The 27,523-nt window shown below is 47.7% G+C and overlaps 1 protein-coding gene across 2 annotated transcripts in view; it reads right to left on the reverse strand.

The window, feature by feature from the left end:
* Nucleotides 1-24,464, reverse strand: part of NGB (neuroglobin) — a 74,903-nt gene extending 50,439 nt beyond the window's left edge. Inside the window, exons 1-2 of one of the 2 annotated variants that reach the window (XM_078659959.1) lie at nt 24,336-24,464; nt 17,193-17,330 (exon numbers count right to left, since the gene is read on the reverse strand). In XM_078659959.1, coding sequence (XP_078516085.1) covers nt 17,193-17,296 — 104 coding nt within the window. In that variant the 5' untranslated portion in view covers nt 17,297-17,330; nt 24,336-24,464. Of the gene's footprint in view, nt 1-17,192; nt 17,331-23,884; nt 24,005-24,335 lie in introns of those variants that run through there. The other variant, XM_078659960.1, reaches the window with a different exon arrangement.
* Nucleotides 24,465-27,523: the final 3,059 nt, after the last annotated feature.

Genomic DNA, 27,523 nt, shown 5'->3' on the forward strand with positions numbered 1-27,523 from the left:
GGCATGTCCCCACATACGCCCTTGAGAGACTCCCAATTCTCCAAAGGTCCACACCTTCACTACATATATGGGGGCCACGGGGTGAGAAGCCTGTTGCCAGCAATGCAGAGGGCGATTGAGGCTTTGAGAGAAGCTGAATGGGTAATGAAATGGGAACAAAGATGGACTAAAGCCACACCCCTATGGTAAGGAACATGGCTAACTTAAACTTAAACTTTAAAGGGTTTTAAACGGTAGCATGCTATTGTAATTACCACATTAGAGTACATACATGAAATGTATAGTGGCACAGTACCATGCCACAACTGTAGCCATTGTAACAACATCATCAAGGGAAATTCGATCACTCACCCGAGTAAAGGTTACAAAATCAAACTAAAAGTGTCCGCAACATGTGATTCCTTGTATCTGATTTACCTACTCAAATGTCTGTGTGGACAAGGATATGTAGGAAAAACTGAACGCAAAATGAAAGTGAGGTTGAATGAGCACAAGTCCAATATTCGAAATAAAATTGTGAAATCTACAGTTGCTTGTCATTTCAATGAAGCTTTACATAACGTCAGTCAATTGAGATTTACAATCTGGGAATTGGTCACCAAAAGAGAAGGAGTGGACAACAACAAGAATTTATTACAGCGAGAGAATTACTGAATTTACAAGTTGGAAAAGCTGAAACCCACGGGAATGAATGACAGGGTCGAGTACAGTTGTTACCTATGAACATTATTTTGAACTTCGTGTCATGCTAACACTGAGTTGCCTTCCCTGATAGACATCAGGTTTAACTTTTGTCATATGTATGAAAGTTCTTTTAATTTATCAATCTATTTTACTAATGCAAATTTCACTTTGTGATATCTATACCACATAAGTTTGAGATTTACATTACACAGTTTAACCCATAACACGTTGGTTGCACCCTACACGAATCATTACTAGTCGTTTGTCATTGTGAAGTAAATATTAGACACTTTAAGATGGCCGCCAGCTTTTGGTAGAAATAGTCTGTCTATTATTGTTAATATCAGACGAGTCAGACCGCGAGGAGAGGGAGACGCGTTCTAGAGTAAGTGCCTGTTCATGAATGAATCGTCGATATAAATTTACTACCACATAATCTAACACTGGTTAGATTAAATTGTAACACCGTTTTATACCGTAACAGAGGCTATATCAATTGCACGCAGAATAGACTGGTTTACAAACGTGGCAGCATGATTAAGTCTTGCCGATTTCACTTCATATCGATTGCACGTAAAATAGACTTGTTTATAAACTGGGCACCGTGATTGAGTCCTGCCGGTTTCACTTGTTGACACTTTGTGTTTAGTAGTTATGAAGAGGGGTACAAACAAGGGTTTTGCGGGGAAACGCACGCTAATATCATAATGAACCGGGTAGATAGCATTCACAGGCGTGGAGCTTCACGTGTAACCATTAACTGAACACATGGGGGAATTTTTTTAGGAGTGGTTCGATTTAGTTGCAACATTAATATTTTTGGGGTCCTCGTGTATTAATAGCATTAATTTCTCCACAGATTACACTTCCCTGATGAAGGCTACTCGATAGCCGAAATTCATTGGAGACAGGAGAGTGTTAATGGAATGCAGTTGGGAAATGAAATTCAAATGAATCAATGAGTGAAAATTAACTCTGGATTATAAGGAAATTAAACAGATTTAATTCTACAATGAAGATAACGTGTTAAGTTTATTTGTAATGTAATATAATGTCAAATTTTTATAGCGCGGCTATCGCTCCAAGGAGCATCTTGGCGCTGTGTAACGTAGCCAGATGGATCAAGCTGCTGACAGGTGGAGTTCTGAAGTCCTACGCACTTATACCAGGGCTTTGCAAGCTATATCAGTAAGCGTGTAGATCCATGTTTTCAACCCTTTCCTGAATTGGCTCTAATTGGTGAGTTGTCGCAGTTTAGGGGGTAGCTTGTTCCAGGCCCTAGATCCCATGACTACAAGGGATTTTCCTCCCTTGGTGGAGAGCTTATATCTGGGCACCACAAGTAGGTTCAGGTTAGATGACCTGAGAACCCGCGAGGGTGCGTAGCGCCTGAAACTATTCGCAAGATATTTAGGCCCTTGAGAGTGAAAAGCTCTGAAGGTGATTACCAGCAGTTTAAACAGGATGCGTTTATGTATTGGCAACCAATGGAGGGCTTTAAGCGCAGCCGAGGCGGACGACTTCCTTGGCCAGCCAAGAACAGGGCGTGCGGCTGCATGCTGGACCATCTGCACTTTGTGGAGCACAGATTGATTAGCTCCCACATACAAACTATTGCAGTAATCCAGCCTAGATGTTATTAGTGCAACTGCCACTGTTTTCCTGGCATCCAAGGGCAAGAGGTCAAAGAATTTTCCGAGACCTCTAATGATGTTAAAACAGGTGCCAGCCACTGTCACGGAACTTGATGCCCAAATTGCGGGCGGCAGGATTGGTATTTGGGGGGGGCTTTTGCATCTTCCGGCCACCACAGTTTGGGTGAAAACAGGTTTTGCTGGCCAAAAGGCAGAATTTCGGTTTTACCCGAATTACACTTAAGATGATTATTCCTCATCCAGTCAAAAGTGGCTGTGAGGCAGTTTTTAAGGTTTTCTTCTGCTCCGGGCAGCTCCCTATCCAGTACTAGGATAAGCTGAGTGTCGTCAGCATATGATATTGTACTGATCTGAAAAGAAGAAATTAGTTCAATCAGGGGACCATATACAGATTAAAGAGTACAGGGCTCAAACTGGAGCCCTGCGGCACCCCCGACATCAGAACCTTCGCTTCAGAGCAGAACTCGCCTAGTACGGTGACTTGCCTCCTCTGGTTGAGGAAGTTTGTTAACCAAGCCAGTACAGTTCCTGCTATCCCTGATGTTACTAGGCGGTCGATCAATACGGTATGTGACACCGTATCAAACGCCGCCGATAGATCAAGCAGGATCAGTACGGCTTTCTTCCCTTGGTCAATGGCAACCCGCACGGTCTGCACAGTAAAAAGGAGGGCAGATTCTGTCGAGTGTTGGGCCCTAAACCCTGCCTGATGGGGATGCAGAATATTGTTTCCTTCCAAATATTCAGTGAGTTGTTTATTCACGAATGTTTCGGTTAGTTTAAATAGCACTGGGATTAAGGAAATAGGGCAAAGGTTAGAAAGATTTGCTGGATCTGCTGAGGGTTTTTTCTTTAAAGGTTTAACAGCAGCTAATTTCCAGTCACTAGGTATCTCGGCAGTAGCCATTGATGAATTAATGATACCATTAATGATAGGATTCACCAAGTCTAATATTGCTTGTAGAAACCGCGGAGGGCAAGGGTCAAAGGGTGAGCCCGTTTTACTAGAAAGGATGGCCAGACGAGACTCCTCTAGTCCCACAGGGCGAAACTTTTTAAGCCGGACTCTTTCCAGATCCTCTCCATTCCTCCCATCCAGGGGGGGAGGATGTTGGTTTAGGGAAGTCTCTAATTATGTCCTGTATCTTTTGCTCGAAGTGGTTAGCAATGGCATTACATAGGGTCAAGGAGGGTGGGATGTCTTGTGAAAGTGCTCTGGGGTTACTATAGCTATTAACTATCCTAAAAATTTCTTTCCGTCTGTTTTCCGCAGGAGGACATGGCCTCCAGATAGTATGCTTTTTTTGCAATTTTAATCAAGGCGTGATACTGCCACCGAGCCGATTTATAAATACTAAGCTCGGCCAAATCATAGTTTCGGCGCCATCTCCGTTCCAGTGTTCTAACTTCGCCTAATTTTTCTTTTAAAGACAATGAGAACCATGGTGCAGAGGCTTTTTTTGCTCCATGTGTCTTGCCTGAGCTTGTGGTATCCAGAGGTCTACTAAGCTCAGTAAACCAGTCACAGAAGCGTTTGTTATCAATTAGGGTTTTACCGGTCATTGTGGGCTTGCTGCTATCTGCCGTCCTTGGGAGCTCCAGGTTGGCAATTAGCTTTTTCCAGCCGGGTTTGGCTTGCCCACCTAGTTTGCTGACTCCTTTCCCTGGCGAGTTGCCTTCCACAGTAAGCTCAAATGGAATGAGTTTGTGGTCGGACCATGTTTGAACACAAGGCGGCCTAACCTTCAAAAGGTCTAAATTGGAACAGACACAGTCAAGCATGTGCCCCGCTTTATGTGTGATATCATGGGTTAGCATAGTTAGTCCAAGTACCTTGGTTATATCCCTGAAACAGCTCGCCCCCGTATCAGTGATCGAGTCGAGGTGCAGATTTAGATCACCTAATAGCGTGAAGTTGGCGGATCTAAGAGCAAGGTCGCTAAGAACCTCCCCAATACTTTCCAAAAAATCTTTTGGAGGACCGGGTGGCCGATAGATTAGAGCACCTGAAAGTACAAAAGAATCATGAATTTTTAAACAAAAAGCCATACTCTCCGCCCCTTTAATGTCTGGTAATTTATAAGTGATGCACTTCAGGGTATCGCGATAAATAATAGCGAGCCCCCCTCCTCGTTGCTCCTGCCTATCCAGTCTTTGAATTAGGTAGCCTGGCGGGAGAGCCCGTACGATGTCTGGATTGCACCAAGCTTTCAGCCAAGTCTCTGTGATAAGAAGCCAGTCAAGCTCTTCTTCCATGATTAGATCAAATATATGTGGTGCATTCTTACACATTGACCAGGCATTGATAAGTCCCCCCTGAAGAGCAAAGGAGCCTTTATTCCCTGAGCAGCTCTGTACAGGGGTTACCACAGTATTGCAATACCGACATCCGACAGGGCCCTCCCATGTATCTATCTTTAGCGCATTATGACAACAGGCAGCGTGTTTATCTAGGGATCTTATGAACTCCCTAGACAGGCCCTGTTTTGAGGACTGCTGGACAGCATGGTCTGCCATCGGCCCGGTCGCGACACGGACGGGCACAGACGGGCTTACCTTTGGCACGCCATCGGTGCGCCCGCTGCTCGCGTCCGCTGTGCGACGGCTCCATGTGAGCTCTAAATAGGAGGCTGCTAAGGGTCCTAGTGTAACCACTAGACCGTCAGCTCCTACAAAATGGCCCCCGGAACGGAGTGTACTTCGCTTCCTCTGTTCCGCGCTAGCTGGCTCCCTCCACAACAAACAGCACAAGCTGCGGTTTCTTGCAAAAATTAATATAACCCCAGCAGGGGAGGAAGCAGTGACCAGGGGACGTTCCCCAATGAAGGGGCACGCTTACAAAGTCGCACAGATATGACATCACTGACCTCCCGGAATATGCCCCGCTGGAAGCGCGGCTGCTGCAGGAAGAGATATCCGAGAAAGCAGTTTCCTGGACGTATAAAACTCTAATAAACAATGCACCTGATGATTTACTAACACTTCGGGGAAAGTGGGAGGACCTCGTAGGCACATTAGAAAATATTGACTGGAAGACAGCCCTTATGCACCCCAGGGAGGTGGCGATTAGGCTGAGGCTACGATTGCTCCAGTTTAAAATTCTTCATAGGGTATACTATGACAGAGCGAAATTACATGCAATGGGCAAGGCGGAGACCCCAGAGTGTCTGCGGTGCAGAACAGAGCACGGCTCCTTCATCCACACCTTATGGGACTGCCAGCCAATTTGTGGTTACTGGACACCGATCCTGCAAGAATTAAATAATATACTCCATGCACACATCCCCATAGACCCCTAGTACATACTCCTAGGCATCCATCCAGATGTCGATATTAAAAGGTATCAACTTCTACTCTGTAACCTAGGCCTCGTAGTAGCAAAACGTGACATAGATAAGTATTGGGGGAGTCCAGAAATTCCCACCCTGAAGGAGTGGCTCACCAGAATGGACATGTACATGGGAGCCGAAAAAACGGTATATAAAGTGAGGGGATGCCCGCGAAAGTTTAGGAAAAACTGGCAGCCATGGCTGAGTTAATATAATCTAGAGATGGAACAGGAAGATACCACAGTACTACAAACTGTATGAACTGGCACTGGGGCTTTGGATACGCTACTCTAGGCATATACTTGGCTGAGAGACCTGCTAGAGTATTATTAAGAGATAATGGATCCCACAAAGGGCAAAATATGGGCTGACTCTGCCTTGTGGGAGATGACCCAATCCAGATCTGCCATGTTAAAACACTGCCTGTGCGAGGTGAGAGCAAGGTCGAGTTTTGAATGTGAGGTCTTGTAGGGTCAGTAAAATGGTCTTTTTCACAGCCAACATGTTTGAGCAGTTGCCATCACAAGAGGATAGCTTTTGCAGTGATACAGGACTATTTGAAGCTGGATTGGCGGAGTAAGTGATGAGTATTAACATTTAAATGATTGTGACAGTGCTCATAACACTTCTCCTATCGCCTTGGCTTTTGAAAGGTAAATTGGAGACTAGCCAGTGGGTACTATGTTCTTAGGAAGTCCAGGCATGGGCCCTGGGTTGGGGTTTCATTGAGATTGATGAACCATATGATTCCTAAGATGGAATGGACTTGTTTATTATGAGGAGACAAAGATGAAAACAGTAACTGTGCATACCTTTACATTCTGCCCCCTACCTTCACCTTGATGGGATATCCTACCCAGCACAGGATGGGGCGGGAGCATCTAACTTCAAGCAGAGCTCTGCTTCTGAATAAATAATACTACCCCCTACTTCTCTATCATAATGAGATGTCCTTCTTTGCACGGGAAAGGTCTGGAGTATCTAACTTCAAGCAAAGCTCTGCTTCGTAAGGAATTCTGAAGTCAGATGGCATGTATGACTTTCCTCGTGCCTCGCCCATGCCCAAAACATGTCAGCCAGCCACAACCCAAGGACTTGCTCTCTACTCAAGGCGGCTAGACAGAGCTGCATGAGTTCATAGTGTTTTCAAATGTTTGCCTCTTTTCATATTCTGTCTTTCTGACTCTTGCCATCTTTTCTCTGTCGGCTCCCTGATTCTTGGGTGTTTACCATTTGCTGAGGCTTCAGAAGTAATATCTTTGCTAATTACTGCTCCTTAATGATCAAGTAGGGACCTTCCAAAGAAAGAGAGAGCTTCCTTCTTGAATGCATAAATCGGTGCAATAGTGAAACAATTTGAAGACAACAATAAACTAACTTATTTTCTATAAACTTCCTGGTTTTCTTGATTAGAGAATGGACAGTAATGAAAATACAAATCTGCTCCTTCCACATGCAGATTCATTGAACACTCTTCGCCACCCAGAATTCTCTCAGGAAGCCCTGTGATCACGGCACTTGTTCTACCTCACCCACCATCACTACTAGAAGAGTCTGTCTCTGTCCTGGTCTGTCATCCACCATGCTGCCCAAGATCTACCACATGAAAAGGCTATAGAAAGACTGCCCAGGTCGCGTATGTCTAGGACAACAGTTATTGCACTGGCTGCCCCAAAACTACGGATCTTACTTCAAAGCACTCAGCTTGCAGCTGTGTCTGTGTAGGAGGTTGTTCTCTGCATTCATACAGCAGCTGCGGCTCCTCCGCTATGGCGGAAGAGCGTCACCCCACTGCTTTTCAGCACTGAAAAAAGGAAAAATAAATGAACTTGCCAGTTGTGGGCTGGGGCATGGCTGTCGTCACAGCCAGCAGAGGGAGGAGTGGTGTGTGCACTTAAGTGTGCATGACGGTTTGGCCAACTGTCTTGGACTGGCCAAACAGTCATGCTTGCTTGGTATGTTCTCCACTGGGCTGTAATGCACAGCGTGGGTGAAGAACATGCACAGGCTCCCACTGCCTGCCTGAGCGCCTAACTGAGGTGCTCAGACCAATCACAACGCTGCTGTCATGGTGAAGGCAGCATTGTGATTGGCTTTGGGGGAGTCTGGGTGCTTCCTGAAAGAGGAGCGTCGGAGAGATGAAGTAGGAGAGGCAGCGTGCAGAAGTAAGAGAATTTCTTTCTTTCCCCCCCCCCCCCCCCCCACCCACCCCCTGTTCCGTACCGGCCGCCACTGTCATCCAGGTCCATTACATATGATCAAGAATAAATGTTAGGAGAGCAACTTTGAAGGTTGCACGTGGGGGCTTACTTACAAAATTTCTATAGCTTTAGGTGGTAGGCAGAACCATAGTAGGAAGGGTTTTGGGTACCATTGCGTAGAGAGAATTCCCCCGTCCCAAATTTGAACATTCAGGCTTGTTCAGTGTCAGACAGCCACAGAGGGCCGATATCTAAGAATTCTGTTTAAATTAATTGATTTCAGCATAATTATGAGTACGTCTTTAGTGAACATTCATGTTACCTATGCATTTTAAAATCTAGCAGAATATTTAAAACTTTTTCCTGTAGACTTCATTATTTGTTATTTTTAAATCTTGCACTTTAAAACGTTATAGCTTCTTCATTATACAGGAGGAGAGGTATCTTGGCTTGGGTTGAAAGATACACTGATTACTAGAGGCTCGGGCTTCAGTCCTCAAGGCTGTCTCTAAACTAAATTTGGTGAGTGTCTCAAGCACCAGCGGAAACGATGCTCCCCATTTCACACTGACTACTGGCTCACGTCTAAGAGACTAGAGGTACTTATTGTATTACACTGACCATTCAAGCTCCGGTATCGCACAACAAAGCTATCCACAAGTCTACATAGGTCATTCGGACTCAGGCCTTCAGAGAATAGAAATATCCCACAGGACCTGCAGGCCAAGGCAAAAAACGGTCCCTCCCATTCAAGGGAGTAGCCAGAAAATTTAAATACCTCCCACTTTGAACTAAATCTCGGATGGCACCAGGCATGCGAAGCAAATGAGCCCAACCCACCCTGGGAGAGCTTCCTTGTCTAGTCTATCCATTCATCCTTTCACCCTTCCATCCACCTGCTGGTATTCACTATTTCACTGTTGCGTTATGTCACCCATTAATTCGTTCATCCATCATTCAATCCTTCCCTATTCAATCCACCCATCCACTCTGCCATCCATCGGTCTGTCCATCCTTTCATCCACTCTGTCATCCATCCATCCATCCACCCACCCTCCCTACCATCCATTCTTCCATGTAACCACCCTGCCACCCACCCTACCATCCATTCTTCCACGTATCTATCCATTTATCTATCCACTTTGCCATCCGTTTATCCATCTACTCTGCCATCTATCCACCCACCCATCCATACGCCCATTCATCCATCCATGCATCCATCCATCAACCCATCCATACGCCCACCCATCCTGCCATCGATCCATCCATGCATCCATACCCTCTGCAATCCATACACTTCACCATCCACCCTTGCACCCATCCAGGCTTCCAATCTGCCATCTATCCATCTACTCTGCTATCTATCCATCCATCCACTCTCCTGTCCATTCATTCATTCTTCCATCTTTCCAACATACATTCATCCACTCTGCCATCCACCCGTCAAACCATCCATTTGTCCATTCATTCTTCCATCCATCCCTTTACTCTGCTATCCTTCCACTGTCCATCTACATTTTCATTAACATCCTTTCACCACTGGTCCATCTTCCCACTTATTCATCCATCCACTCATCCACACATTATTTCACCCTTCCTTCCAGTCAGTAGTCCTTCCATCTCCACCCCCCCCCCTTCTATTTACCCATCTGTTCTTCACTGCTGCTCTATTTTCTGTTGACGCTGTACTGTTCATGGCGGTATTTACCAGCTTTTGTCTCTTGAGTTGGAGATAGAAGAGGTCCATAAAGAGCCCCACCCCGCTGAATCTGCTGGAGAGAGGGGCTCTCGGCCCCCCTGCTCCCATTACAATCTCTTCACGCGGAGTGTAGGGGGCAGCTCTACCAACTAATTTCACTCCAGAGCAATCACAGATGTATTGTCACACTCCACTGAGGTCTCCTGAGAAACACGAGCCATGGTATACGGTGCGAGCCGGGCTCGATGGTAAGGGTTTGCTCCTTTTTAAAATAAAGGGGATAGCAGAGTGATCTTAGTCGATAGGAAGAAAGGTAAAAACAAAATACATGTTTTAGCTCTTTTTTTGGTAGAGCTGCAATCGAAGAGAGGGTCTGAGTATACAAGAGTGAGCACTTGGGCACTTTGAGGCAGGTCCGGACTGGCCGTTGCGGGCACCGAGCAATCCCCAGGTGCGCCGCAAGGGTGGGGGCCGGTTTTGGGCCCTGGGGGCCGTTTTTCGGTCGAAAACCGGCCCCGGCAAAGAGATCGGTCGCACCCCCTGGGGGCCGGCTGTGCACTTTGCCACGGCCAGTTTTGGTTCTCAGTCCGGCCCTGCTTTAAGGCGGTATAAGAGAGCAGAGAGTTACCTCGCCTCGTAGTTACTTGAGGAGTATTTGAGATGTGTTTTGTGGAACTCCCACCTTGGCAATCTGAAGCCGCACCACCCCCATTCAGCCAGCACACACCTACCCTGACATGCCCTGCAAGCCCTAACTCCATCCGTTCCCCAACTCTGAAAGATCTCACACAGTCACCAAGGAACAAGACAACCTGACTACACATAATGCACTCACAGGTGTGGCATACATATAGGTTAACTAATGAATGAGTGACTAAACGAGGGGTTTCCAACATTTTCTTTAGTGATGAGAGCTATTTACGTTCAATGAAATCATCCAGAGCTATTATTACTACTAGTGTTGTAATAGTGACCACATTAGAAAAGATTACAGTAGTGGCCCCTCTATGCAAGATTACCAGCAGTGATCCCCTCAGTGCAGAGTTGCCAGCAGTAATTTAAAAGTTTTGCTAATTTGAAATGCCTCCATATGGGTAATACATAACCGCCAAAGAATCAATGCCTGTGGTACCAAGGGAATAGTATTAGTAAAAGTCTCTCCAACGCTGCATTATTTATCACTCTAATCTCCGCTTCAAATATATTTTGGAATTTATGAGCTCTGAAATTTTCATCTCGAATACACACTTTTCTATTTCAAATTTAGTAGACTGGCTGCACACGAGAATTACTTACAGGTAGCAAGAGAGCTGCCTATAGTTCACAAGCTACTCGTTGGAGAAGCCTGAACTGAATGAATGAATGAGCATAGGACGAAAAGCTTATTTGCAAAGTGGCTGATGCTGCAGTGAAGCTTCAAATGTGCATAGACGTTTCCTTATTCATGCCTTGTCATATAGGACAGAGGTAGTGATTTACTCTGCTCTTAATCTGCTAGCTCCCTCTATGACACAGGTAGAGAATTTCATATATTGCATTATATATCCAGTTCCATTCTGTATGAGTTCAGAGCTGTTAGTAAGCACTCTTCAGTGCCCTATTTGAGATGTTTCTGCAGTCACATTTCTTCTTCGGTCCATCACCCGCTTCAAAACAACTTGTGCCAACAACAAATATACTAAAATGTATTGTTTCGAAGAACTAGGGATGAGTGGAATGTTGCCAGCAGCAGATGCTGGAAGCGCTGTAACCTACTTTCTAAACTTCTACTTGGTGCCCTTCACACGTGCCATTACTGTGCCCACATGCTGGGTGTCAAAAAAGAAGCAATGTGAATGTATGTAGAGGAAATACCCTGTATCGGGTACTGTAGCCCATTAGCAGGTGGGTATTTGGTTGGAAGGATGCTGTATTGGAAAGGGCCTATTTTGGAAGTGTTTTTGTGTTGTGCATTGGTGGCCAGAGGGTGAACAACCATTAGTACGCGGCTGTTTGTACGCATGCCATTACTTCGCAAGCGTTGCTACGCTTGCGATGTAACAACACATACCATTAGTACGCGTTGCTGTTACATCGCAAGCGTTGTTACAACGCATGCGTTGTAATTGTATGCGCTATCACATTTGAGAGTAGGTAGCGTACAGGAGTGGAGGAAGGGGAAAGGTCGTGCAGGGGGTAGTGATTTAGGGTAGTGTTGTGGTGTTTGTGTAGGGTAGTGTTATAGGGTTTATGGTAGTGTTGGGGGGTCATGCAGGGTAGTGTTAGAGTGTAGGGTCAGGAATGGGGAAAGGGGGAAGGATGTGTAGGGGTAGTGTTTTAGGGTAGTGTTGTGGTGTTTGTGTAGTGTAGGGTAGTGTTTTAGGGTTTAGGGTAGTGTTGGGGGGTCATGCAGGGTCGTGTTAGAGTGATGGGGAGGAATGGGGGAGGAGGGAAGGACGTGTAGGGGTAGTGTTTTAGGGTAGTGTAGTGGTATTTAATTAGAGTAGGGTAGTGTAGGGTTTGAGGGTTAGGGTAGTGTTGTGATATAAATAGTTAATGTAATTGTGTATAAAATAGTGGGAGGACTTTATTTGATAAAAATGACAATATGCTGGTACAATTTAGTTTGAAAAGATATTGTTTTTAAAACAATAAGCAAAATTCAATCGTTAAAAAAATGTTTTATGCGTTTAATGTTCGTTTTTTAGCTCTGAATTATTTTTTTTTAAGAAAAAAAGAATGTTTGTTTATCGGACTTAAAACTTATTTAAAAGATGACGGACATATTAATTTTGAAAAAAGATTGAAATTCGTGTGTATTTACACCCAAAACCCATATTTCCTTGTCATACCGACACAGGGGTTTGGTTAATATTTTTAAAAAATTATACTTATTACGAATGAAAAAAGCGTTTCACTGGCATGCGTAGTAATAAAATGCGTTGAAAAAGCATTTTTAGTACTTTTCAAAGCAGGTGCGAAATAAAAGCATGCGCAGTAGAAACCTGCGAAGTAATGGTATTTGCAAAGTAAAAACTCCGAACTAAAATCATGCGAAGTAATGGTTCGCGTAGTAACGACATATATTCAGCCAGAGTGGTGCTCTTATCCTGATATTGGTCACTGTACCTCAGTGTGTGAAGGCGGGAGCAGGAATGAGACGTAGAAAACATACACTTTACCCAGAAGGCCTTTTGGTCCCATTGTGGACACAACTGACTGTGGCATAGTGGTGCTGCAAAACACCATGTATCGTGAACAACTCAGGCTTGCTAATGATTTTGTCATTTGCTGAGTAAATACTGCTTGCCACACTTGTATTGTGTATTCTGAGGGTAAACTCTGCTGAAAAAGACACAACATTGAAATTTGGACATGGCTGGTCCCCATGTAATCTGTCTGAGTGGCCAACACATGGTAGTGTGGACACTGCTGGACCACCAACCGGCATTCTCCGGTCTCACTCCTGTTGTAACTCACTCTCTGAGGTTATTTGTAATAAATAGAACCAGAATAACTATGGGCTGATTTTTAAATGTATTATTACTAAACAGTTTTTTGTGCCACCATATTTTCTTCTTAATGTCGTAAATGTTTTAAATCAGTGCTACCACATCCCAATGGCCGGAGAGACTGGGGAGTCACTCTGTGAGCATGTGAAAACAGCAATAAGAGGCGGTGGGGGCTCTGCACATCTGGAAATAAAACAAAACCCATCAACCTGCTTTGGCAATGTTTTCGACTACACTTGATTATCAAAAACACAAATCACCTCTTACTCTCTCCCAGTTGACTCAGATGCACCTACACAGTGAACCCAAGAAACTCACCCATTTGTTCGCTTGTTTGTGTAAATGGCAGTTCTCATACAATTGTGAAATGGTGGTATGATACCGCGTAAAACTGCATCTATTAATTGGCCACGGGAGGTATATTATTGCTATTTTGTACCTCCATGTCGTACCTAACCCTATTAACTATTGCATTATTGTAAAGATGACTCGCAGCCTGTATTGCGGTAATGGTCTTTAATGTAGACTCCTGGTGCATACACACAGCAGATCCCGTCTGCCCAACTGGCTCCCGTCCTGACTGCCAGAATCACTCCACGTTCTACCACTCCATGCCAAGCTCACATTCTGACTTTCACGGTCAGGACAGGATCGCCACAATTATTTATCTGTCGTCTCTGTACTAGCGACGTAGTTAGTGGTTAGGTCGATGTAATGGATGCAATATTATAGTCCTGCGATATTCATCCTTTACTATAGTGAAGGCTTACCTAGTAAAATACTGACACACAATGCACCGCGTGCTGCCACATAATTAGCATTTTTGCTGTATAATTGAGTCAATCCTTACAAAAATTGGGCCCTGCATTGCCACATAATTCCTGCGGCCCTGCTCATTGAAAATTATTAGAAGTTGTTTATCTGGTTTGTTTTAAGTGGAAATAAACGAAATTGTAATAAAGTTTTTTTTTTTTTAAGAACATTGGGAACGCTTACTCCTGCCCTCATTGGGCCTCTGCCAGTAAATCACCTGCGTCGGTAGATAGCAGATCCATCGAATTCAATCCAATTAAAACCATTTCAGGAGTATACTGCAAAAAGGAGCCCTCTGATATTTTTAAGCGACCAATATCGGGATAAAAGCTCCACTCGGGCCACTAATGCATGACACCAAAATTCGACACCAAAATTCTTCCCAAATAAGACCACTTTCCAATACAGCATCTTTACAACCTAGAATCCATCCGCTAATGTGCTACAGTGCCTGATAAGGGGTAACAACCTAGAATCCATCCGCTAATGTGCCACAGTGCCTGATAGGGGGTTACAACCTAGAATCCTTCCGCTAATGTGCCACAGTGCCTGATAAGGGTATACAAACTAGAATCCATCCGCTAATGTGCTACAGTGCCTGATAAGGGTATACAAACTAGAATCCATACGCTAATGTGCCACAGTGCCTGATAAAGGGTTACAACCTAGAATCCATCCGCTAATGTGCTACAGTGCCTGATAAGGCGTTACAGCCTAAAATCATCCGCTAATGTGCCACAGTGCCTGACAAGGGGTTATAACCTAGAATCCATCCGCTAATGTGCCACAGTGTCTGACAAGGGGATACAAACTAGAATCCATCCGCTAATGTGCTACAGTGCCTGATAAGGGTATACAAACTAGAATCCATACGCTAATGTGCCACAGTGCCTGATAAAGGGTTACAACCTAGAATCCATCCGCTAATGTGCTACAGTGCCTGATAAGGGGTTACAGCCTAAAATCATCCGCTAATGTGCCACAGTGCCTGACAAGGGGTTATAACCTAGAATCCATCCGCTAATGTGCCACAGTGTCTGACAAGGGGATACAAACTAGAATCCATCCGCTAATGTGCTACAGTGCCTGACAAGGGATTACAACCTAGGATCCATCCGCTAATGTGCTACAGTGCCTGATAAGGGGTTACAACCTAGAATCCATCCGCTAATGTGCGACAGTGCCTGATAAGGGGTTACAAACTAGAATCCATCCGCTAATGTGCTACAGTGCCTGATAAGGGGTTACAACCTAGAATCCATCCGCTAATGTGCTACAGTGCCTGATAAGGGGTTAACACCTAGAATCCAGCCGCTAATGTGCTGCAGTGCCTGATAAGGGGTTACAACCTAGAATCCATCCCCTAATGTGCTACAGTGCCTGATAAGGGGTTGCAGCCTAGAATCATCCGCTAATGTGCGACAGTGCCTGATAAGGGGTTACAAACTAGAATCCATCCGCTAATGTGCCACAGTGCCTGATAAGGGGTTACAACCTAGAATCCATCCGCTAATGTGCTACAGTGCCTGGTAAGGGGTTATAACCTAGAATCCATCCGCTAATGTGCCACAGTGCCTGATAAGGGGTTACAAACTAGAATCCATCCGCTAATGTGCTACAGTGCCTGATAAGGAGTATTTCCTTTGCATACATTTTCTAACAATACAATTACATGACTTATTTTTCTGCATACAGCACGTGGGCACAGTAATGTCACCGCATTTTTTTCTCATATGACGGTGTGATTTACTCCTGCAAATACAGGAGTAAGGGAAACTTAAAACATAGCCCAACCTACTGACAACAGAATCGTTGTGCATGAGACCCAGACTGAGAGAGCTCCCTCCAGAAGTGCACTCACTAACAAGGCGAGCAGTAGCTCAGTAAAGGGCTATGGTTCAAAAGAGAAAGCTTCAAAAACAAACAAATTGTGCCATCTGTCTTAAATCTGTCTTTTACCATATGTCTAGGGCCCTCTGTGACATGCAGTAACCTTGTATAAAAAGCACTGGCAAAGCCAATAGGTCCTGCCTTTGGGACCTATTTGGCTTTGGCAATGGTTTTTAGCGACGCTGTATAGCATTCCGAATACTGTGCATCATAGTTAAAGAAGAATACAAATATGCCTGCGACCTGGCCTTCCGTGTCCATTTGTAGGTGCATGCACCATGCAAGCACGCCCCTACAAAATGACGTGGGTGATTTTTTTCATTTTATGTACCAATCCCAGTTGGATCTGTAAGTAAAAAGAACAAAGTGTGAAAGCTTGTTTTAATTTTTTTTTTTAAAGGGCGGGCAGAGGCAACACAGGGCTTGGGAGTGGAGCAACACGGAGGTTCGGGTCTGGCAAAGCAACATGGAAGGACCGGGTGGGGGGATGCTGAGAAAAGCAGATTGGCAAGAGAGAGAGAGCAACAAGGGCTTGGAAGGAGGGAAGCAGTACTTCATTTGAGCCGGTGGTTTCCGGTGCTCTGCACCAGCACTTGATTGGTTTCTGGTGCTCGGCATCAGCACTTGATTGGTTTCTGGTGCTCGGCACCGGCACTTAATTGCCAACACCACACTTATGACAGTCTGCCACATGATGGCACTGCTCATCTAATTTAGAGGTGAGCAGAACAATGGTTGTTTATAAATACAATATACATTAAAAATTGCTGATATCTATCTGCCCAACCATTCCTTTAGTTTAGGGGACCTCGAATAGTCCGAACTGTCGCACTTGCAGGTGAGAGAGTTGTTTTGGCACCATCATTGGCAGCAATGATGGGCAATGGGTGGTGCAAGCTGCAATAGCCTTCTTGCCGGGGCCCTGGCACTTATTATTTTACAAATTAAGCACAGGAAACATACAGGCGAGAGAGTGAGCAAGGTGGAGGTAGGGTAAGAAGAAGCACACAGGTGAGAAAGCAACACTAGAGGGAGAAGCATACTAGGTCAAGAGCATCAATGTAACGGGCAGGGAGAAGTACATCTGCAAGAGAGGGCAATACGGAGCTTGAGGGGGGGAAGAAACACACCAGGGAGACAGTTGGAAAACACAGGCATTCTTGTAGAGTGGTTAAGAAAAAAGTAGCTCCCTAAATGTGAGCATTAGGTGGTCACAAGTAAACTGACAAACGATGGACAAGGCAAGCCATTGAATAAAAAGTAGGCACATGAGTGTGACAGTAAAGCCAACCAATGGTAAGCAATGGGAGGGCTGCAATCCCCTCTATGTTCTTGGTAAACCCACAATATGTCTTTCACAACTAGACAGGTGTGCTGTATGATAGGCTTGACCTAAAAAGGAATAGAGGGTTCACTTGACACTCACTCACCTGGTGAACCAGGCAATTCCATGTATTAGGGGGTCTTCATTCACTTGACTCCAGGAGTCTCGGATCATCTGCTTCTCGGTGCCAGTTAAAGTGCCTCCGTCCATTGTCCTTTCACGCAGGAAGACAGACCAGTGCCAGCTGTGCAATGAGGGACAAGACAGTGTCCAGAGTACAGTGAGATTAGTGAATAGGACTATGATTACAGTGACAGATGAAAAATCTGTCTGGAATACAGAGACAGCTGAGACTAGAGCAGAGATTACAGTGACAGATGAGAAATGTGTCTAGATTACATAGAAAACTGAGAATAGAGCGGAGATTAGTGACCGAGAGAAATTGGTCTAGATTACAGTGACAGCTGAGATTAGAGCAGAGATTACAGTGACAGATGAGAAAAGTCTGAATAAAGCTAAGATTAGTGATTAGTGACATGAGAAATTAGTCCAGATTACTGTGACAGCTGAGATTATAGTGAAAGATAAGAAATGAGTCTAGATTACAGTGACAACTGAGAATAGAGCAGAGAGTTTAGTGACCGAGAGAAATTAGTCTAGATTACAGTGACAGCTGAGATTAGAGCAGAGATTACAGTGACAGATGAGAAATGAGTCTGAATAGAGCTAGAATTACAGTGACATGAGAAATTAGTCCAGATTACTTTGACAGCTGAGATTACAGTGACAGATAAGAAATGAGTGAATAGGACTGAGATTAGTGACAGATGAAAAATAAATCTAGATTACAGTGACAGCTAAGAGTAGAGCCGAGATTACAGTGGCTGAGCTAAATTAATCTGAATAGAGTTGAGATTACAGTGACAGATGAGAAACGAGTCAAGGTTACAGTAGCAGCTGAGGATAGGGTCAAGATTGCAATGACAGATGGGAGTAGGGACTGGATTGCAGTGACGTGGGTATATAACCTAAAATACATTGACTGGTGGGTATTATATCCAGATTACAGTCACATATGAGAACTGTATCTAGACATGCAGTGACTTGAGAATTGATTACAGTGACAGGCGAGTATAGGGCGGAAATTATAGTGACAGGTGAGAATTGAGTGCAGATTACAGTGACAGTTGAGAACAGGACTGAGATTACAGTGACAAAGGAGAGTAGATACTGGATTAGAGTTGTATAAAAATATGAATGAGATTATATTGACAAATAGGAATACAGTCCACTTTACAGTGGCAGCTAAGAATATAGATGATATTACTTTGAGAAATGCGTCCATATGACAGTGGCACCTCGGAATAGTCCTAAAATAACTGGCAGGTGAGTAAAGGGTCCGGATTACAGTGACAGTTTCAAAATGCCTGCGGTTACAAACAGGGCCAGATCACAGTAACCTCTAAAAATATAGTCTTAATGGAAATGGCTGATGGAAACAGGGCCTGGATTACAAGGATAGCCAGGACCAGGTTAGCAGGGACTGCTAACAATAGGACCTAGATGTACAAAGGATGGTGAGAATAAGTTTCATATTACACCGGCATTTGAGGATGTGTTCATTTTTATTTTTTTATTTGTTTGAGGGTCTTTCTAAAGCGGTACAAACCGACTCGCTGTGGCTTCTGGGCGCGTTCGGCTGGGGCTGCGCACGAGCATTGGGCCGAGGTGAGTGCTAAGCGGAGCCGAGCTGCAGTGACAGGTGAGGGAGGGTGAAATCGTAGGGGCTGGCGAGAATAGGCCGAAGGTTATGCTGCAGTGGAGAGACCCAGAGGGCAAGGCCGGCGCTAGGAATGGGCAGCCTGGGCAGCTGCCCAGGGCCTCGCACTCAGCCCACCAGCATGGGGCCACGTACTGGTGATGTGTCCTGTCGGTTCCCTGGCGATCCATTTCAAAGAAAGGTGTCACCTTTCTTTGAAATGGAGGGTCCCCCCTCCCCGGGCCTCTCAGGGATGGTATCTGGATACATAAGGGAGGGAGACGCTCCATTCAATTGAAATGAGACCCATTCACAGACACTGTGGGAGGCCCATTGTCCATCATTTTGGCGCCCCCATAGTTTTAACTTTTAGCCCACAAGCAATTCTCACACCTATCAGACTGAAGGTGTGAGACATGCTTGTGGGCTCAAAGTTAAAACTGTGGGGGGGGCGACAAAATGCTGGACTATGGGCCTCCCGCAGTGTCTGTGAATTGATCTCCTTGCAAGGGGCCACTTATCTACATTAGAGGGGCCTCACACATTCTCTTTTAGCCCAGGGCCTCGCAAATCCTAGAACTGGCCCTGCCAGAGGGTAGGTGTGTTTGGCCACACTTGAGAAGGAAGGGCAGGTTTGTGATGGCAGAGAAGGGGGGCATGTGAAGAAACGAGGGGCTTGATGTAGAACGAGAGTCCGGAGGATGCTATTGATGCGCCGACACTCGCGGGGAGAGGATCCAGATGTGCAGTGGCTGGCGAGAAGATGTTCCAGCTGTGATGGGCCAGATGCGCCGTCACGGCTGAAGAGGTCGAGGTGGGGAGTTACCTGAGAGAAGGGGTCCCAGGCAGGTAGGAAGAGATCCCAGATGAGCAGGGATAGGTAACTACAGGGTCCAGATGTGCACTGGCAGGCGATGAAATGGTTCAGGTGTGAAGGCAGGTGCAAGAAGGGCCAGGGATGCAGGAGCTCCGGACAGGTGTGAAGCGTGTTCCGTTGAGCTGGGGCACGTAAAGAAAGGGTCCAGATGTGCAGCGACAGGGATAAGGTGGTCCAGAATTAAAGTCACACATAGGGTTAAGGGACAGATGTGAAGTCGGGGGCGAGGAGAGGGGCCGTATGCGCATTCGCAGATGGAAAGAGGGTCCGGGTGTGCAGCTACTGGGGAGAAGGGGGCTCGGGCAGGTGAGTAGAGGGTCCAGATGTGAAGTTACAGACAAAGATGGGCCAGGTGCACAGGAGCAAAGAGGGCCAGTTGCACAAGAGCAAAGAGAGCCAGGTGCACATGAGCAAAGAGAGCCAGGTGCATAGGAGCAAAGAGGGCCAGTTGCACAAGAGCAAAGAGGGCCAGTTGCACAGGAGCAAAGAGGGGTCAGGTGCACAGGAGCAAAGAGGGCCAGTTGCACAAGAGCAAAGAGGGCCAGTTGCACAGGAGCAAAGAGGGCCAGTTGCACAGGAGCAAAGAGGGCCAGTTGCACAAGAGCAAAGAGGGCCAGGTGCACAGGAGCAAAGAGGGCCAGTTGCACAAGAGCAAAGAGGGCCAGGTGCACAGGAGCAAAGAGGGCCAGTTGCACAAGAGCAAAGAGGGCCAGTTGCACAGGAGCAAAGAGGGGTCAGGTGCACAGGAGCAAAGAGGGCCAGTTGCACAAGAGCAAAGAGGGCCAGTTGCACAGGAGCAAAGAGGGCCAGTTGCACAAGAGCAAAGAGAGCCAGGTGCACATGAGCAAAGAGAGCCAGGTGCACAGGAGCAAAGAGGGCCAGTTGCACAAGAGCAAAGAGGGCCAGTTGCACAGGAGCAAAGAGGGGTCAGGTGCACAGGAGCAAAGAGGGCCAGTTGCACAAGAGCAAAGAGGGCCAGTTGCACAGGAGCAAAGAGGGCCAGTTGCACAGGAGCAAAGAGGGCCAGTTGCACAAGAGCAAAGAGGGCCAGGTGCACAGGAGCAAAGAGGGCCAGTTGCACAAGAGCAAAGAGGGCCAGGTGCACAGGAGCAAAGAGGGCCAGTTGCACAAGAGCAAAGAGGGCCAGTTGCACAGGAGCAAAGAGGGGTCAGGTGCACAGGAGCAAAGAGGGCCAGTTGCACAAGAGCAAAGAGGGCCAGTTGCACAGGAGCAAAGAGGGCCAGTTGCACAAGAGCAAAGAGGGCCAGTTGCACAGGAGCAAAGAGGGGTCAGGTGCACAGGAGCAAAGAGGGCCAGTTGCACAGGAGCAAAGAGGGATCAGGTGCACAACAGCAAAGAGGGATCAGGTGCACAACAGCAAAGAGGGCCAGGTGCACAGGAGCAAAGAGGGCCAGGTGCACAGGAGCAAAGAGGGCCAGTTGCACAGAAGCAAAGAGGGATCAGGTGCACAGGAGCAAAGAGGGGTCAGGTGCACAGGAGCAAAAAGGGCCAGGTGCACAGGAGCAAAGAGAGACAGGTGCACAGGAGCAAAGAGGGCCAGTTGCACAGGATCAAAGAGGCGTCAGGTGCACAGGAGCAAAGAGGGCCAGTTGCACAAGAGCAAAGAGGGCCAGTTGCACAGGAGCAAAGAGGGGTCAGGTGTACAGGAGCAAAGAGAGCCAGGTGCACAGGAGCAAAGAGGGCCAGGTGTACAGGAGCAAAGAGGGCCAGGTGTACAGGAGCAAAGAGGGCCAGGTGTACAGGAGCAAAGAGGGGCCAGGTGTACAGGAGCAAAGAGGGCCAGGTGTACAGGAGCAAAGAGGGCCAGGTGTACAGGAGCAAAGAGGGCCAGGTGTACAGGAGCAAAGAGAGCCAGGTGCACAGGAGCAAAGAGGGCCAGGTGCACAGGAGCAAAGAGGGCCAGGTGCACAGGAGCAAAGAGGGCCAGGTGCACAGGAGCAAAGAGAGCCAGGTGCACAGGAGCAAAGATGGACCAGGTGCACAGGAGCAAAGAGGGCCAGGTGCACAGGAGCAAAGAGAGCCAGGTGCACAGGAGCAAAGAGGACCAGGTGCACAGAAGCAAAGAGGGCCAGGTGCACAGGAGCAAAGAGAGCCAGGTGCACAGGAGCAAAGATGGACCAGGTGCACCGGAGCAAAGAGGGCCAGGTGCACAGGAGCAAAGAGGGCCAGGTGCACAGGAGCAAAGAGGGCCAGGTGCACAGGAGCAAAGAGGGCCAGGTGCACAGGAGCAAAGAGGGCCAGGTGCACAGGAGCAAAGAGGGCCAGGTGCACAGGAGCAAAGAGGGGCAGGTGCACAGGAGCAAAGAGGGGCAGGTGCACAGGAGCAAAGAGGGGCAGGTGCACAGGAGCAAAGAGCGCCAGGTGCACAGGAGCAAAGAGGGCCAGGTGCACAGGAGAAAAGAGGGGTCAGGTGCACAGGAGAAAAGAGGGTCAGGTGCACAGGAGCAAAGAGGGGTCAGGTGCACAGGAGCAAAGAGGGCCAGGTGCACAGAAGCAAAGAGGGCCAGGTGCACAGGAGCAAAGAGGGCCAGGTGCACAGTAGCAAAGAGGGCCAGGTGCACAGGAGCAAAGAGGGCCAGGTGCACAGGAGCAAAGAGAGCCAGGTGCACATGAGCAAAGAGGGCCAGGTGCACAGAAGCGAAGAGGGCCAGGTGCACAGGAGCAAAGAGGGCCAGGTGCACAGTAGCAAAGAGGGCCAGGTGCACATGAGCAAAGAGAGCCAGGTGCACATGAGCAAAGAGAGCCAGGTGCACATGAGCAAAGAGGGCCAGGTGCACATGAGCAAAGAGAGCCAGGTGCACAGTAGCAAAGAGGGCCAGGTGCACAGTAGCAAAGAGGGCCAGGTGCACATGAGCAAAGAGAGCCAGGTGCACATGAGCAAAGAGGGCCAGGTGCACATGAGCAAAGAGAGCCAGGTGCACATGAGCAAAGAGAGCCAGGTGCACAGAAGCAAAGAGGGCCAGGTGCACAGGAGCAAAGAGGGCCAGTTGCACAGGAGCAAAGAGGGCCAGTTGCACAGGAGCAAAGAGGGCCAGTTGCACAGGAGCAAAGAGGACCAGGTGCACAGGAGCAAAGAGGGCCAGGTGCACATGAGCAAAGAGGGCCAGGCGCACAGGAGCAAAGAGAGCCAGGTGCACAGGAGCAAAGAGGGCCAGGCGCACAGGAGCAAAGAGGGCCAGGCGCACAGAAGCAAAGAGGGCCAGGTGCACAGGAGCAAAGAGAGCCAGGTGCACAGGAGCAAAGAGGGCCAGTTGCACAGGAGCAAAGAGGGCCAGTTGCACAGGAGCAAAGAGGGCCAGTTGCACAGGAGCAAAGAGGACCAGGTGCACAGAAGCAAAGAGGGCCAGGTGCACAGAAGCAAAGAGGGCCAGGTGCACAGGAGCAAAGAGGGGTCATGTGCACAGGAGAAAAGAGGGTCATGTGCACAGGAGAAAAGAGGGTCAGGTGCACAGGAGCAAAGAGGGCCAGGTGCACAGGAGCAAAGAGGGCCAGGTGCACATGAGCAAAGAGGGCCAGGTGCACATGAGCAAAGAGGGCCAGGCGCACAGGAGCAAAGAGAGCCAGGTGCACAGGAGCAAAGAGGGCCAGGCGCACAGGAGCAAAGAGGGCCAGGTGCACAGAAGCAAAGAGGGCCAGGCGCACAGGAGCAAAGAGGGCCAGGCGCACAGGAGCAAAGAGGGCCAGGTGCACAGGAGCAAAGAGGGCCAGGTGCAGAGGAGCAAAGAGGGCCAGGTGCACAGGAGCAAAGAGGGCCAGGTGTGCAGTTACAAGTGAGGTGTTCGGGCCGAGAGTCCAGATGAGAAGAGGTCTTGTACGAAGGACCAGATAGACGACGTGAGAAGAGGGTCCGAACGTACAGCCACAGCCGAGAAGGGAGCCCCGACTGTGCTCTAATCCGCCCCCCGCGACTCCAGCTGTTCCTACCCGCTGTGAGTTCGGGTTGAGGAAGGTTGCGAGCTCCGCTCCCAGAGCAGGGGACTCCCGGTCCGCGGATGAGCGCTCAGTGCGCGATGCCACCACCCGCCCACCCCCGCAGCATCAGCACCGCGAGGGCTTGACAAGTGTCGGCTGGCTCTGCTAAGGTGGTCCAAGAGGATGAACCCAGTGACCCCCATGGGTAAAAGACCGTCAGAAGCCTTACCTCTCGGTAGTGAGACCGCGCGCAGGCTGCACCTGTATCGAACCGAGTCTGTCCCCCTCCGCCTGTAGGCACCGGGCACGGGGTGCTGCAGCCCCCGACACCTGCCTCCCACAGGTGTGCCGGGCCCCGGGTATGGCCACCCCACCACCTCTGCCTACCACAGGTCCGAAGGGCTCGGTGTCCTGTCGGGAGATGGCACCTTTCATCTCCCGCTCCACTCTCCTAAGTCCCGTCCCCGTCTCGTCCCGCCCACCCTCGCCCTCTCTTCTCCCCCTGTCTATTCTAATTCATAACACTAAGATCAGAGCAGAGGCACAGGCGGCTGACACCAGAGCCCAGGGCAGGAGCGCACGTCCTCCGCGCCCTGATGAAACAGGTTGTAGGACCCGGCGCAGGCAGGATTTGTATTTTACTCGGGTGGAGAAGGTACATTTTGGGGACCGACACTCACCCAACGTCTTCCTCTCCTCGTCTTTCACTCGTTATCCCTCCATTTGCCTGTCCCTGTCACCTTTCTCCTCCTCTGCCCGGGATCCACGCTCTCCGACCCGGGCTGACCACTCCAGACCGCACAGGGACTGAAGGGAAGCTGATGCCCAGCCTCTGCGGAGACGCTGCCTCCTCGTCCAGCAGCGGCTCTTAAAGTGGCAGCGTCCACTTTCTCTGCTCCATTGTACTCGAGCAGAATGTTGCTCTGACCGAACGATGGTCCAGCTTTACTAATATTTTGCTTTTGGGTTGCATCACTTATGAGGCGCAGCCCCCACGCAAAATCCAGTTAGGCATTTAACACGCATCTCAAAATCCATGTGTATCACTTTGCCAGGTTTAGGAAGGACAAAGTAATATATTGTAATTATATTTATATAGCGCTTACTACCCCTTACAAGTTGTCTATGCGCTTTTCAGTGAGCAGCATGCTACTAGTGGTGGGATGGTATGGTGAACCTGGAGTTCATTTTAGCGGAGGACATGTGAGTCTGTTAGTTGGATTGAAAAAGATAACAGGATAGAAATAGGAAGAGTCTAGAAAGTGTTTATTGGGCGATCATAGAAGTAAGATGAGGTTTGGGATGAGTCAAAGGAGAGATGAAGGAGGGAAGAGCCCCTCGAACTGGTTTAGGGAGATCATAGTAGTAAATGAGTTTCGGGATGAGTCAAAGGAGGGATCGGTGAGGAAGAATTTAGAAGGGTTGTTAGGGAGATCATAGTATTAAAATGGGGTTTGGGGTGATCCAAGTGAGGATAGAAGAAGGAAGAGTCTAAAAAGGGTTATTTTGGAGAGCAGAGTAGTAGAATGAGGTTTGGGATGAGTCGGAGAGTGGAGGTAGAGGATATATTGAGAGGTACAGGGTGAAATATAGGGTAGTGCATTGGAGAGAGTCAGTTTAATTTTGTTTTACAGTAGAACTAATGTAATATATAGATACATAAGTACATATACAAATTTATATCTAGATATATATAATTAAAATACATGTTTATAAACACAGGGATATGCTGTATATTTGTATTTGAGTATGGTGGTTTTGTATGGGGGTTATGTAGGTTTATGACCTCCGCCATACTCTTCTGCAGTAGTGGGCACATTCTCTACCTGTGTGACCCTGCGGGTTTATCCTCAACAATTGTTCCCACCTTGAGTGGCATTACTGCATGTAGGGGAAGTTACAATTTGATTTTCCTCCTTCATGGCTGAGCAATCCTCGGCTACCACAATGTTCACGGCTCCAATGATCCTTCCCCAGGCCAAAGCCAGTCGCATTGGTCCCTCTCCTCAGTCCAGTCCTCTAACAGGTTGCAGAAAGGGTACCCAAAACTTTTGCCTTCCTCTTTTGCTATTATTTTCCTGGGTGAAGGTCTCTCTTTGTCGTGCACCCATGTTGAGCAGCGCAGGGCTTCGTCACTGCTCTCCTCGTGTGCACGTAAAGGTGCCATCCTGCTTTTCCTGCGACATTGGTGTGTGAGTACCAGATTGCCTTGATCTCTGATTGCTTCGTTAGCCCTTCTCCTCTGATGAGCAGACGGTGTGACTCTGAACTCTGCTAGTAGCCTTTCATCTACCTCCATCTTGTCCCAGCGCTGCCCTCTATCCCTCTCTCCGCTTCCCTTGTAAGGGGACGGTGACATCCTGTGTTGGTCTAATTCCCAGTTGCATGCCCTTTCACTCTCGAGTAGGAGCTCACACCTCTCATCCTCACACCATCTAGCCTGTCTCTTTTGCAATAAACTACATGCTGCTTTTGTTCACCTGACTTTGCTTTCAAGTTCACCCTCTGTTTCCCCCTCAGCTACTTGGCAAAATCCTGTAGTCCCACCCTGGTCCTCGGTTCCCGGGGGACTGGAGCTCTATTCCTCGCCTGAACTCGCTGAATCACTGTTGAGGAATGCCACAAACATACCTGACACATGCTTATGCTCACCTGCCCCAGTGGTAATGTGTATCCTACCTGCTCTTGGGGTGTCACATGTGTGTGGTGGATGGGAAGTTGAGCTTTTGGGGACCCTCCCTAGGAATTTTGGCTGTGCTGGAGATGTCTGGGACTGCTTAGTTTTACTTCTCTCTGACTTAGATCTGACTAACCTTCTTTCAGTGGCGGGCTCATCTGCTTCTATTATCACTGGGCTTGAGTAACCTAATGCAGGGAGAGTGGGTGGTACCACGTCCATCCCTGCATATGGTGGGGGAGATGCTGACAGTTTATTTGGTAACAGCAGTATAGGGCTATCACTGTTGGCCTCCTCAAAAATGGCTCATCATTCTAATAATGCCTCTCTTGTCTCTCTTTTGACATGCTTATTTGTTTTTTATTTGTGTCTTAGTATAACCAATTATATTTGTGTCAAAGGTTCCCTCATTAGGCTAGGGAAATGTGTGTGCCTTCGTGTGTGAGTGCCACTCTTGGCAAAACTTATTTAATCTTTTTACCTGCTTGGGGGAACCTATTTTCCATGTGTTTTCACGGGGAATCCATGGCAATTTAATAATCTGGCTATAGAGTGGAGTGGGGCAGAGTGGAGTTGCGCAAAGTGCTGTGGCTCGGAGTAGAGTGCATAATGTGCAGAGTCGTAAAGTGCAGTGGTGAGGCGTAGAGTATAGTGGCGCAGAGTGCAGTGTCTTAGAGTGTCATGCCGTAGAGTGCAGTGTCGTGCCGTAGAGTGCAGTGTTGTGCCGTGCCGTAAAGTGCAGTGAAGTGGAGTGCCATAGAGTGCAGTGTCGTGCCGTGCCATAGAGTGCAGTGTTGTGCCGTGCCGTTGAGTGGAGTTGTGTAGAGTGGAGTGGCATAAAGTACAGTGGTGCACAGTAGCGCAGAGTGGCGTAGAGTGCAGTGGTGTATAGTACAGGGTAAGAGGGAAACAAACAGCAATGGAAGGGGGCAGGTGGGCGGTAATAGAAGCAACATGGATGTGTTTCTATTAGACAGACTGAAAACACAGACACTCATATGCAGTGCTTGAACTCAATGAAAAAAAGAGCAGTGGATGGACACACCTACTTGGTCTATACTCCAGGGTGTAGGGCCAAACACAAGAAGAGGACATGATGCCTGCATGCAGTGACAAACGGGAGCAAAGCAAATAAGATAGACACCGAAGCTAACAAATGGTAAACTGTGAGCGGGCTCTAACCACTGTATG

The sequence above is a fragment of the Lissotriton helveticus genome, chromosome 9 (assembly GCF_964261635.1).
Source record: "Lissotriton helveticus chromosome 9, aLisHel1.1, whole genome shotgun sequence".
Lineage (NCBI taxonomy): Eukaryota > Metazoa > Chordata > Amphibia > Caudata > Salamandridae > Lissotriton > Lissotriton helveticus.